General features: G+C 50.8%; 1 protein-coding gene across 1 annotated transcript in view; it reads right to left on the reverse strand.

Annotated features, from left to right (window-relative positions):
- Nucleotides 1-243: 243 nt before the first annotated feature.
- Nucleotides 244-12,963, reverse strand: part of MYOM3 (myomesin 3) — a 48,781-nt gene continuing 36,061 nt past the window's right edge. The window contains 13 exon segments of the mRNA XM_023529167.1: nucleotides 244-1,154; nucleotides 2,125-2,180; nucleotides 3,581-3,603; nucleotides 3,779-3,815; nucleotides 4,024-4,187; nucleotides 5,361-5,469; nucleotides 5,726-5,764; nucleotides 6,313-6,400; nucleotides 8,129-8,239; nucleotides 9,342-9,409; nucleotides 9,794-9,853; nucleotides 9,986-10,130; nucleotides 11,648-11,784. Of these exon segments, the coding sequence (XP_023384935.1) occupies nucleotides 891-1,154; nucleotides 2,125-2,180; nucleotides 3,581-3,603; nucleotides 3,779-3,815; nucleotides 4,024-4,187; nucleotides 5,361-5,469; nucleotides 5,726-5,764; nucleotides 6,313-6,400; nucleotides 8,129-8,239; nucleotides 9,342-9,409; nucleotides 9,794-9,853; nucleotides 9,986-10,130; nucleotides 11,648-11,784 (1,301 nt within the window). The 3' untranslated portion in view covers nucleotides 244-890.

Genomic DNA, 12,963 nt, shown 5'->3' on the forward strand with positions numbered 1-12,963 from the left:
ATGCTCCAACATCAATTCTGCTAGCTTTGTGAAGGTGTTTTAAAGCCCACTTTCCTCCACTGGGATGAACATCCGTCTCTCTCCTTTGACCACTCGTGGCACTTTATTTGGACCTGTTTTATAATTCTCATCATCTGCCTTGTCCTGGAGTCATTTGCACCCAGGTTCGACTCTCCCAGATGGGCTAAGGCCTCCTTGAGGACAGGGCCTGTGTATTATTTATCTTTGTGCTCCAGTGCCATTGTCAGCTTTGCACATACGTGCTAGACTTCAAATGAAGGTTTACTGAACTTACGTGAATGGAAAATATAGTATCCTAAAAGAGGGATATTGTGATACATCAGTTTATGACAGGGCTAGCCAAGCCAATCTCAGTACTATGGACGTTTGGGTAGGATATTCCATGTGGCGGGGAGCTGTGGTGTTTAGCAGCATCCCTGGCTTCTACCTAGCAGATGCCAGTAGACATCCCCAGTTGTGACAGCCAAAAATTTGGACATTGCCAAATGTCCCTTGGGGGACAAAATTGCCTGCTGTTGAGAACCACTGGTATATGGTTTATAAAGAATTTTCATAAACAGTCTCTAGGTGTAGGAATCCCCATCTGATAGATGAGAAAGGCGAGGCTCGTGGAGAGTGTAGAGTTGAAACTGGGTCTTGCATGTAGGTCTCCCATTCCAAGTCCAGTGCTGATCTCACTATTCCGGAGGCCTCTTGGGAGCCCAGCAGGGTCTTTACTATTCCACTTCGGTGTGTCCACTCCATTCCACCCTGATGTCCCGAGTTCCGCCCTGTCCCTTTCCCCTCTGCCCTGCCCCTGGGGCCTGTGCCAGGCTGTGACCCTACTGGTCCATGCAGACTAGACCCCAGGCTGAGCCTGAACTTGTCCGTCACATCTCCTTCAGCTCCTTGGGCTCCTCCCCGTGCTTGAATACGCTGATAGTGACCTGGCCTGTCTCAGAGCCATACTTGTTCTTGACAAAGACTCCGTAGCGCCCGCTGTCTTCACTGTTGACCTTCTCGATGGTGATGGTGACCTCTGACCCCCTCACCTCCATGTGGTAGCGGTCAAGGAAGGTGACAGGCTGGTCATTCTTCAGCCAAAAGATTTCAGGGGCAGGGTCTCCTGAGATGACGCAGGTCAGGCACAGGGTCTGAGAGGACGGGAAAAGAACGCTGGGTCACCTCTTTGTAATACCCCTTGGCATTCACCTTCGCTCCCCCGGAGAGCTCCCAGCACAACTTGCAACTTGTGATAAATTCATTACATGTGTTTTATTGAATCCCATGAAGTGATAACGTTAAAGGAAGAGACATTTTACATTAACCCCAAGTCTCCCATACTCAGCTTTCTACAGGAATATTTACTGGTTAGGATTTCAGATTATTAGTATTCTGGCAATTATCTGCCCCAGCATGGCTTGAACTTTGCTTTCTTGATTTTTGTTGTATATATGTCATTATGATTTTACCATGCAAATGAGGCTATATTGCTTTGATACAAAGATTTATGGACTGAGTTAGAAAATACTTGAATAAGTTCTAACTCAGAAACCTATGGCATCATGATCAAACACTCAGAGTCTGGAACTGGGCTGCCTCGGCTCTGCCCCTTCAAGCTGTGTGACCTTAGGTAAGTCCTTTAATCTCTCTGGGGCTCAGTTTCCTCAGCTACAAAGTGCAACTGGTAATAATACTCCATTTCATGTGGTTGCCTTGATGGTTAAATAAGCTAAAATATGTAACACATATGGAATAGTGCCTGGCACAAAGTAAGCACTATAATAATGTTAGCTTTCCTAGAATATTTTCTGGAATATTAGACTTGCATAATTTTAGCCCTTAAAGGGGTCATCTAGTTGAGCTCTTGGGGAAACTGAAGTTCACAGACAGAAGTACATGATGCCCAGGGCCACCTGGAGAGATGAGGCAGAGCTGGGACAAGCATCCCCATGGGCCTGACACCAGGCTCAGGGTCTTTTCTTTATATTACATGTGACCAATGCAGTGTGGTCACTCAGCCAGACTCTGGTGGATCCAGCCCCTTCGGCTCTGGAATTCGTGGTGCTATGTTGCTTCATGATTTTTGATGGATACGCAAGGGAACTCAGCATGGGTCAGTACCTTATCTTCCATGATTGTAGCCACGTCTGGCAGGCCCCTCACCACTTTGGCACGATCTAGTAGGGAAAAATGAGACCCCCACAGAGATGAATGTTTTCCTTCAGGTTGCTTCCCAGAAGCAGGTTTCCACAGAGCTGAGGTTTATTTTTAAGCAATGCTTCTTTTTTCTATTTTCATCATTTTTGGGTGTAAATCTTTAAATTTATATTATGTTTCCTTGCCTTCATAAACAGAAGATAGGGGACATAACGGGTTTCTGTCATTGATTTGAGGTCATCCTCACGATTGGTGGTACCTGGAGGTGACAGAGAGGTGCCCCTTCCTTTGAGAACTGGGAAAGAATGTAAGTAAGATTGTTCTGGGCCTTAGCCTGGCAAAATGCACACAATAGGTGTGATAAACCGAGAAGGGGCCTGGAGCACTAGGACTGAGCTTTTGGGACACTGATTCCATCAAGGAGGGGACCTGGTAGCCATTGTGGGTGCGTAGGAAGAGAATGTGGTTGTAAATCACTAAGCAGAGAGTCAGTACATTCCTTATGCTGCAACTGAGGCTTCAGAACAGAAGAGTGGGCAGCACTGACCCTAGAGCATCGGTCAGTAAAGTGCGAAGAGCCTGAACTGGCTGGTGTCTGTCCAGTGGACTAAGGGGAGTGGGACCCTGCAGAGGGGTGGCGGGGAGAAGGCCCCAGAGATGGACGCTGTTGATTGTTCACCGGGCCCTTCACAGCTGGGTGAAATGACCCACTTCCTTGACTCCACAAGCCCCACCAACCATCTACAGTGAATTCGGCTTCCCTCTCAGAGTCCTGGAGAGGTCTCCTGTCTGGGGACACACATTCCAGGATGCGATGGATGTTCTTGCCGGGTAAGTGACTAGATTGGCTGCGTGATGGGCTTGACGTCCTCCATGATTATGTCAGGGCTCCTCCTGGCCAGGTGCAGGGGGTTCTCTGGACAACACTCTTCCCACCAAGGTGGCCGCCCCTGGCAAGGACTCCTCACTGCATGGCCACTTAGACCATCCAGTGCTCCCTCCCAGATTATATTTATGAATGTCAAGGCCTGCACTTGCTGCCAAGTGGGAACACTCAGGGACAACATCGCTATGTAGGGCGAATTCCCTGCTCCCACGAGTGGCCCCAAGCTAGTAGTGTTTTAGTCTGTTTTCTGTTTTTCACAGCTGTTTAGTTTCCTTGCTTGTTCTTGTCTATCCCCTGCCATTGTCCCCACCGTTGCCCATGGGCCTGCTTGGTCTCAGGTACTCCCACACTCCTTACCCATCTGTCTTCACATTGTCACTGCCCAGGTCTCCCTGGCAGCTCCGTGACAGCTCAGAGCCACACAGACCCCACGGGGACATGCGATTTCAGCAGCCAGCCAGCCAGGAGGCATAAGCTCCCCGAAAGCTGCCTCAAACTCAGAAACGAAAACAACAGAAATATAGGTGGACTTACTCTTCTCGATGATGGCCAAGGCTCTGAAAAACAGAAATGGGAAAAGGCTCGAGGTTCTGTTTGTTAAAGGGCAGTCCTTCCCCGGGTGGGGGTGGGGGGATGATGAGGGAAAGGAAGAATGGGCCGGGACTCCCGGGAAGGGGTCTTGTGCACAGTTCATGCCACACCCAAGGAACCAGCAACACCGAGGAAACTTACTTCAGTCTCTGGTGCTCAGCCATGGCGTCATCGAAAGCTGTGAGAAGGAAATAAGATGGGAGGGGATTGTCAGGGCCTTTGCTCCCATGATCCGCAGGTACGGGGCTTAGCGCTGACCTTTCCCACTCTGTTCCAGTTTTCTCTTGGAGCCATGCCAGGATTGGGTGGGGAGATGGGAGTCCCTCCAAAAGACCACGGGGTGTTTTAAACAGATTTCCCTTAGGACAGACAGGTAGACGACTCACCTTGCCCGGAGAGATCGGCAGAGAGCTGCCGCATTTCCTTCCCGGCAGCTATCTCCAGGATGTATTTGCCTTTGTCTGAGTCTTTGGGATCCAGGATGTGGAGCCAGATCTCATTCAGGGTGGTGCCAGCCCTCACCCGATCGCTACTGTCCAGGCGTTTCTCTCTGAATGTGAGGGCGAATAAATGGTCACATGGCTCGGTCTATCAGTACTGCCAGGCAGCTATCTGCCTGCAGGTCTAACCCCTCCTCAAACTCTTCTCTTGGGGTTTTATTTATAGATTTGTGGGCTGAAGGTGGTGACCATTCATGAGGCATTCCATAAATATCCATCCGACCATCCATCCATCCATCCATCCATCCATCCATCCACCCATCCAATACTGTGGCTTATAACTATGTGCCAGTCCTGAGTCTGTATTTGTGACATGTCCTGCCGACTGGAACTCTGAGGAAATAGTGCTCCGGGGTCAGCGACCACCACTTCCTCTACTCTTGGAAGTCACTTCCTCACCTCTTCATTTTCCTCGTCTTAAACCCTTCTTGGGTTTCTTCTCATAATTACTTTCCCTGAATCCTTAGAAACCGTACCAACCTCTTTTCTTTACTTAAAGTTCATCCCTGGAGACATCTGGTCCAGGTGCCCAGTGTTGTGTTGTAAAAGTGACACCTCTGGGCTTAGTCACAGGGCTCAGAAACTCTAGAGGAGGAGCCCATTGTCCTGGAATTCAACTTGGCCTTGGCTCTCTCACTCAGGTGACAAACTTGACCAAGGCAATCTAGCTTTCTCCACAGAATGGGTGCAGCAATGTCTGCTCCACAAGGCTGAGGCAGGCAAATGACAAGAAGCACTGGGAAAATTCTACTCTCAAACTATTTGGTCCACTTAGTTCCTAGCCAAGTCTCCATGGATACCTTATCCATCCTGCATTCAAGCCCTGGCCATCGGTTAGTTAGCAGCCCACAGGTCCCTCTGCTTGCACCTGTCCTCTCAGCCTGGCTGCCTGAGTTTGCTGAGGCTTCAAAGGACCACAAGGGTATCATGACCCACCTGACCTTCTGGTTCTCCCTTGTTTCTACACCCTTCTCTCCCCCAGTCCCAAGTGCTGCTCTAAGACACAGTCCTTCTCTGGTCACAGATATTCTGCAAAAATGGTCCTACCACCAGACTATCCACCTTCCTTGGGAGATCTCCCTTCTGTTCTCTGTTCTTAACTCTCTCTGCGGACAGTAGGACCAGTGGAAGACCTGATCTCTGCCGACCCCGTGGGACTGAGCTGGGGTAAGTGCTGGGCCCCTTTTCGGCCTGGCTAGGGCTCCAGGGCAAGGCCGACTTACTTGTGGAACCAGGTGGTTTTCATGTACTCCGCATTGTAGTACTTGACCTTGCTGAAGATCCTAATTCCCTCCTCAGTCCCCTGGATTTTCAGTGGGGTCGCAGAGAGGGCTAGGGAGGCAGATAAGGAGAGTGGGTTTTTTCAAGGTCCTTTGGGCAGCACCTTTTGGGGCCCTCCAGCTCGCCCCTGCTCTCGGGGTATGGTGGGGGTGAGATGCGGTGTTGCGAGGAGGCAAACACTTCTTTCCGCCTTTGAGGATGGAAACTAACCCCGCCCCCTACACCCCGAGAGCCAAGGCTGGTTGGAGGTCCCCTGGAGGAGATTTGGTATTGGGGCAGAATTGGGCAAAAAGAGGGGCTTGCTTACCACCAATCCTGCCCAGCTCAGTGAAGATGGCATCCAGGCCTAGAAGGAGAGAGGGAATGGTCAGCTAATGCAAGGCTCCCCTACAGACGCGCCAGGATGGGGGCTTCCTTGGAAAATGTGGGCTCCAAGAGTCACAGGCAGCTCTTGGGGCCCTGGGAACTCTGCAGGATGATTCCCATGGCTTGGGGGTGGTGAGGATCTGGGGCACTCAGTGACTGATGGGGCAGGGGCACCATGGATGGGGGACAAATGGGTTAACCTGACAATTTTCTTGCTGGTTGAGCCAATCAACTGGATGAGGGGCCAGGGGCCCATTGTGGGGCAGAGGACTGAACTTGGGCCTTTGGTCTTGAAGCCTAGGCTCACTGTGATATGCTGCAGTGAGCAAGAGCATCAGAGTTACACAGACCAGGCCCCTGCCACTGACTAGCTGTGCAGCATTGGGCCAGTCACTTAACTTCTCTGTGCCTCAGTTGCCCCAAGTGACATGGGATCCCATACATTTTACCTCACAGGTCACATCAGTCTCTTGGTTCAGTGTGATCTCCCTACAACCCTCCCGGCCCATCTCCATCACTAGCTCCCACCTTCTCCTGTGAGGTCCAGTATGGTGTCGTCCAAGCCTCGGTCATCAGAAACCACTGCTCTATAAATTCCCATGTCCTCTCTGGACAGCTGGAAAGAAGGATGAGTGAAGGCGGTGTCAGCATGGGTTCCAGAAGAAGTGACCGACAGCAAGTCAGCCCGGGCTTGGGGCCAGCCCTAGCTCTCTGTGTGATCTCGGGCTAGACCCTTCTCCTTCCTGGGTCTCAGTTTACCCATCTGGAATAGGTGAGGTCTAAGGCTCCTTCCAGCTCCACAGACTTCTGATTCCAGCTCAGGGCTTGTCTGGGTCTGGGGATGCGGTGAGGTGGCAGAGCCGAGGGCGGAGACAGATACCCCACATTTGGATTTCCAGGTAGCTGCTCCGAGTGGAGCACTGACCTCTCCTTGTGGAGCTTGTCTGAGCGCAGCACGCCCTCCGCCGGGGCTGCCTGGGCTGCTCCTCTGTACTTTTCTAGAAGGAAACGTGACCTTTTGCCCAGGACAAAGGGGTCCTCTCTGTCACATGCTTGTCAACCCCAAAATGAAGCCTGAATTGACACTCGGCAAAGCAATAACTTGGAGTGTACTTTTAACGCAAGGTCCAGAGGTCAAAAGTGACCTCTCGTTACACAGTGTTCCTCCTTCAGGGCCTGGGGAGTGATATCTGCCTCCCTGTCCCCTCGGAGGGCCCCTCCCATCTGACCATTTCCACAGAGTGTACTTTGAGGCAGATCCAAGGTAGAGGCAGCTCTTAACCTGGGTCGAAGGGCTGAACTCCAACAGTCCTCTCCCGGGTCCCTTCCTTCCTCTTCCTGTGAAGGCTCCAAAGACCCAGCCACACCCTGGAGAGGGTGACTAGGGTGACTTCTGACCCCACTCTCTATCCTTGTGCCTCGGTACTGAAACCCTCTGAGCCTCAGCTTACTCATCTAAAAATGGTGGCACAGTCCTCGTCCCGGCTATGTGCCGTCACGGCCGTGAGGACCAAGGGAGGTAACTCTTTGGAAACTAGAAGGTTCTGGCCCGGATGATTACAACAGGACTTAGTAGCTCTTAAGCACCGACTTGGTGCCGAGCTCTTTGCGGGGAGATTGTGCCGTGATGATAAAGGCGACATTGTCCTAGCCGGATTTGGGAGAAGACCCTGAAATCATCATTTCCTTCTTTGTCAGCAAACTTGTGCTTGCTCCAGTCCTCCCTGGCAGCCAGTGAGGCCAGAGGAATCAGCAGCAGGGCAGAGAAACGTTGAATGTTTGAGAACAGGCCTTGAGTTTCTATCTTAACCAGGGCATATTCCTCAGAAGCCACGGGGAAGACATGGGTGGAGAATTGAGCTCCAGGCCGACTCTGCTCTGCCCAGACCTGCCTCACATGGAGGCAGCCTCCTTGTCTGGAATTCTAGACTGTCCGGGCAGGAAGGAATCTTTGAGGGAGCATCCGTTTCTAACTGCTCATGTTATAGACGAAAACGGATCAGAGAAGAGCAATGACTAGCCCACCAGTTGGTAGTAGGGCCAGGACTGGAGTTTAAACAAAAGGAAAAATCAGTATCACTGATCCTGTCTCTATTTAAAATTTTGGTGTTGTTTCCTCCGTGGTCTTTTTTTTTTTTTTTTGCATTAATTTTCAGTTTTTAAAAGAGTGCGTGAAATATTATTGATCTTGATTGCTGAGTTTTTAGTGCCCTTAAATTTCGTACCCAAGGTGAGTGCCTCATTTGCGCCGCCCTCGGCCTGGTCCTGCTCCTGGCCCCCCACCCAGCGTGCGTCCCGGGCACCGTCTGGAGCGTGTGAGCCCTGAAGTCAAAGCCGCACTTGCCTCTTCGATGCGGAGAAGCCCTGCTCCCGTCTGCGGGTCGTACTGACCGTCTGGCGTCTCTTTCTTCTGGAAGAACCACTGGAAACAGGTTTCCTTCTTTGTGTTGGTCACCTGAGGAAGGTGGCGAACGAGGCTCCGTCAGACTTTTTCTTTTTAAGTAAAAATTCAACTCGTCATAACCTTTTTTTTTTTTCCTTACCCCACCCACACCCCCTGCACATACACACTCTCACACCTTGTGTCGGCTTGGCCAACTCCACCTCACACCATGTGTCTCCTCCACTGGCCTCTGAGGTCTGGACTTTTGCTAATGGTGTTCCCTCTGCCTCTTGAACCCTTCCCTACTCTACTTTTCCTTGTAAATGTCTATGCATCTTGAGACTCAAGTTAGATGTCACCTCCTCCAGAAAGCCTCCCTTGAAGCACTCCAGAGTGCCCCCTCGACATGATTAATCAATTTCCTGCATGTGGCTCCATCACAGCAAGAGGCAAATTGTTTTCCAATGATCCTGCTTCGGGCCTGTGGGCTCCTAGAAGCCTGAGACCACTTCTTCCTCCTTGTACGCTCAGTGCCTTGCAGAGTATCTGGAGCACAGTAGGTGCTTTGAGCTTGCTGAATAAATATGTTTCTGGAAGAGTGCCCTCTCCTACCCTGCCCTTCCCCAGTTCTCTAAAGAGGCTGCAGGGTGCTGAGAGGGAGCACCAAGTTTGGAGTCAGACACACTGGGCACTACTTCTTGATCTTGAGCTATTTCTCCATTTGTTTTCTCATCTGCAAAGTAGGGGTAATAATTATGCCTACTGCACAGATGCTCGTGAGGCAGATGAAACAAAATAATGCTCTGAAGCACTGAGCATGGTGTCTGGCAAGGCTGCCAGTAGAAGCCAGGGAATCCCCCCTTCCCCAACACACGGACCCTCACTTGCTCTCAGACCCCAAAGAATCTCCTGACCCCAAAGAATCCCTACCAGATACAGCTTGGAGATCTAGCTCAAGGTCGACCCAACTCACACCAATTCTGCAACCTGGGTTCTGCAAGCGGTGGCTTTGTTTTCCAGTTAAATGCAGTCTCAGCGGGAGCTACTTCCCAGGTGTGGGATCGGCCAAGCTCAGGGTATAGAATGGGGGAGTGGGGCAAGGACAGCCACCAGACTTAGGGACAAGCCACCAGGTCTCGCCCCATTGGGCTTGGAGGCAGGGGTAGGGATTTGCCTTGCACGTCAGCAGCACTTGGCAGTCCTCCGTGACCTTCCATTGCAAGAGCTCCTCGAAATAGGGACCTGTGAGTGCAAAACAGATACGCCCACCGGTCAGACCGCCAGGCTCAGCCGGGGCGCCACCTGGTGGTGAGACGGGGGAGCTAGCTGGTTGGGGTGGGGATAACTAGCCTACCACTGGCCCCTCAGGGTCTGCCCCTACGTGAAAGGGAACTGGATTGAGGCAAGGGAGGCACGTACGGTGTAAAATTTAAGGAGGCGCTCGCTCTCTGGGTTGGGCGAGTGCCGTTTCGTTCTGGCACAGGGACAGAACTGGATTGAATTGCAGTAGCCCTCCCTCGGGGCGGCGGGGAGGGGGCCTGCAGGGCTGTGGGATGTATTAACCCACGAGTCCAGCAGTTCCCCAGCACTGACCACTGGCCTGGTGGCTGAGGCTTTTGAACTTACCCTGTTTTCTCTTCCAGTCTCTTCTCTTAGCATCTGCCTTCCTCAGAAGTTTGTCGAAATCTGTGAACACATAGGGAGGGACTGGCATGAGCCAAGAGGAGTGCAGGTCCAGAGAGGGGTGTCCAGGTGGACAGAAGACCCCAGAGTTAAGAGCTGAGGGCGGGCGCATGGGGCGGGCAGGGCAGGACTGACCGTCATCCACCAGTGCCAGGGTGATCTGGTTTTTGGCTTTCCCGTCTTGGAGCTGAGCAGTATACGACCCTTTGTCATCCTCCGACAAGTTCTGGATGATCACTTCCACTAGGCCCTTCTCTCGGTCAAAATTGATTTTGCGGTTCTGGGGAGAACAAACCCCAGTCATTTTTGCCCTTTTTCTATCCCAGAGTTGTGTGGCACAAATTGGGGTGCAGTTGGACTTGGGAAGTGATATGTGCACAGTTAGAAAGAAGCCTTTGCAGATGAGCAGGGGACCCTAGATAATCCTCTGCTGCTTATAAATTGGGGCTCTTCCTACACCCAGCGCCTAAGAACGCCCCTGAGGACACCCCCAGGGCCTGGCAGGCACAGGAAATAGTCTTGGGTGCTTGAATTAATTGTAATTAAGAATAAGCCCCAATTCCCTACTGTGCCATTTTTTTTTCTTATTTTCTACTTCTTTTACCATTCTCCATAGAAGTATAAAGGATAAAAATTTAAAAGCCTGTATACTTGCTACATAAAGTTAGTACTCATTTATAGTTTATCATATTTTAACAGTTTTAAAAAATTTTATTTTCCGCAAGTAGGACCTTATTTCCTCTGGCCTCATTTGTATGGATAATTTGAGGACGCCATCTAGTTTTATTTTATTTTTCTGTTGGGGCAACTGATAGTCTCAACGAAGAGTCCAGACTTTGTAACACTTCCTTTACCACGTGCCAAGGTTATGCTTAATCTTTAACCAGAACTTTCAAATCTATTTTCTCATTTGTTCCTCCCGACTCTGGGACAACCAGTCCCATTGTACAGATGCAGAAAATGAGGTACAGAGAGGCGAAGGGACCTGCCCAAGGGCACACAAGAGCTTGTGACATCTAGCCCCAAACTCTTTCTTCTCTGTCAGAACCAGTGCCCCGCTGTATAACACATAGTTTCTGATGGCCCCTTTGCCATCTGGAGATGAAGTTCACAAATAATAAGATCTCATGATTGCATCTCTCATGAGACTGAAATTGCCATGTTTGTAAGTTGAATATGGACAACTTATACGTGCACATGATTTTAAGAAAGGCAATGGAATACTGCAACTGTAATAGGAAAAAGAAATAAAGTAATGTGATTTTCAATATTCAGATGCTCAGACATAATCTCACTCATGGTACACTGATTTGTAAAGAATTGGTCTGAATTTAAGAGAAGTAAGAAAAGCAAAAACATCAAAACTATTCTGTACAAGGAAAACAGGAAAACGAATGAAAGAGCATAGGTGAAGTGTCCACTAGAATAAAAACTGTCTATTCATTGTATATTTAAACTGCAAAAATTCTCTGTATTTATGTCTCAGAGTTAGGATCTAGGCTTGGATAATCATAAGCATGAATGCAGGTATTTCATCTGAAGAATGTCTGGCAGGATATTCAAAAGTTATAGGAGGCCTGGGAAACCCTTTGTTTGTGGGAGTGTCCCTCGCATTAATGGGCATCTAGCGTCCCTGCCACCTGTCCCCCACGTCCTGAAAGCCAGAAGTCCCCACCCGCACGCCATCACGGACAGCCAAAGCATAAACCGGTTCTAAAATATCCGCTTGGGGGCGCTGCCGGTCTGTGGGGGGAACTACAGGCGTAACCGCAGGTAGGAATTTTGAGTCCCAGTTACCGGTGAGCTGAAGATCTCTTTCTCGTTGAAGATTAGATGCAGCTCAGCGGCCGGAGATAACTTTTCTACTTCCAGCCAAAGCCGCACCTCTCCTTGCTCGAGGATGTCAACGTTCCAGCCCGAGATCAGCTTGATGACTGGGAGGCAGAGGATGGAAAGGGAGGAATGGGGCACACTTCTCTCCTCCCTACTCGAGACCAGCCCCACCCTGAGCACAGCGTCCACAGTGGCGGGCCTGAGGAGGGTTTTCCCCATGCTCACTCTAGAGTGAATTCACTTTAGGGTGCTTCTCACCCTGGCTGGGCACTGGATCCTCCAAGGACTTTCAAAAACATAAATGGCATGTCTGGGCTCGGGCCCCCGGGGTTTTGATTTGTCTGGGGTGTTGCTTGGGCATCGGGATTTTGAAAAGGTCCTGGGGTGATTCTAATATGCATTCAAGTTTGTGACCCCTCCAAAATCTAAGAAGAAACTATCCACTCTGCCTTCCCTTGAATCCCCTTTCCACCCTGCTGGCTGCCCTTTTAACTTTCATGGCCTGCTGACTCCCTGGGTCTCTGGCCCTCCATCCTCTGCCTCACCCCGCCCCCACCCTCCGCCCACAGTTGTTGGCTCTCACTGACTCAACTCTGCTCTAGACAACCCAGTGGGCCCCGGTGGAAGCCGTACAAGGCAGGTGGCTTGGATTGCTTACCTGGGTTTCTAATCTCATGGCTCAACTTCTTCAGCTTATTCAGCTCTGAGATGGGGGGAGCAAGGAAGAAACCAAAGAGAATGAAATGCCGGGGCCAGTGGGGTCTGTGGGAGCCATCCCAGGGTGCATGCTCAGTGAAAGTCCCAAGAGACACCCCCCTCGACCCGGTCACTTGCAAGACAGGGGTTGGTAATGAGCACTGTTGGCTTGGCCTTGGCCTTGGCCTTGGGGCACTGAGGCGGCTGTGGCGAGGGCGCTGCTACAGCCAACCTTGAGATCAGGTGCCGCCTCTGCAGCGAAGTGCCAACTATGCAACCAGGTGCTGCATTTTCTCACTGGTTTTCACACAATGCTCTGGGGTGAGCATTATTGCCCACCTCTGACTGCTCCAGGCCCGCTGGTTCCCGAGCCTTATTCTTAATCCACTGCAGGATGCTGTCCTAGTCTCTGAGGGTCTGGCGCCTGTTCTAAGCACTTTTAGTCTAGGAGTCTCTAGGGCAGTTCTGCAGAATGCTGTCTCATTTGCTAACTGCTTCTTTGTGTCAGGTTTGTCTCTCCTGCTAACCTGAGCTCTGGGCCTACAGGAGTGGCACATAGTAGGTGCTCAATAAATATGTATTAC

This window comes from Pteropus vampyrus, unplaced genomic scaffold (genome assembly GCF_000151845.1).
Source record: "Pteropus vampyrus isolate Shadow unplaced genomic scaffold, Pvam_2.0 Scaffold36, whole genome shotgun sequence".
Classification (NCBI taxonomy): Eukaryota; Metazoa; Chordata; class Mammalia; order Chiroptera; family Pteropodidae; genus Pteropus; species Pteropus vampyrus.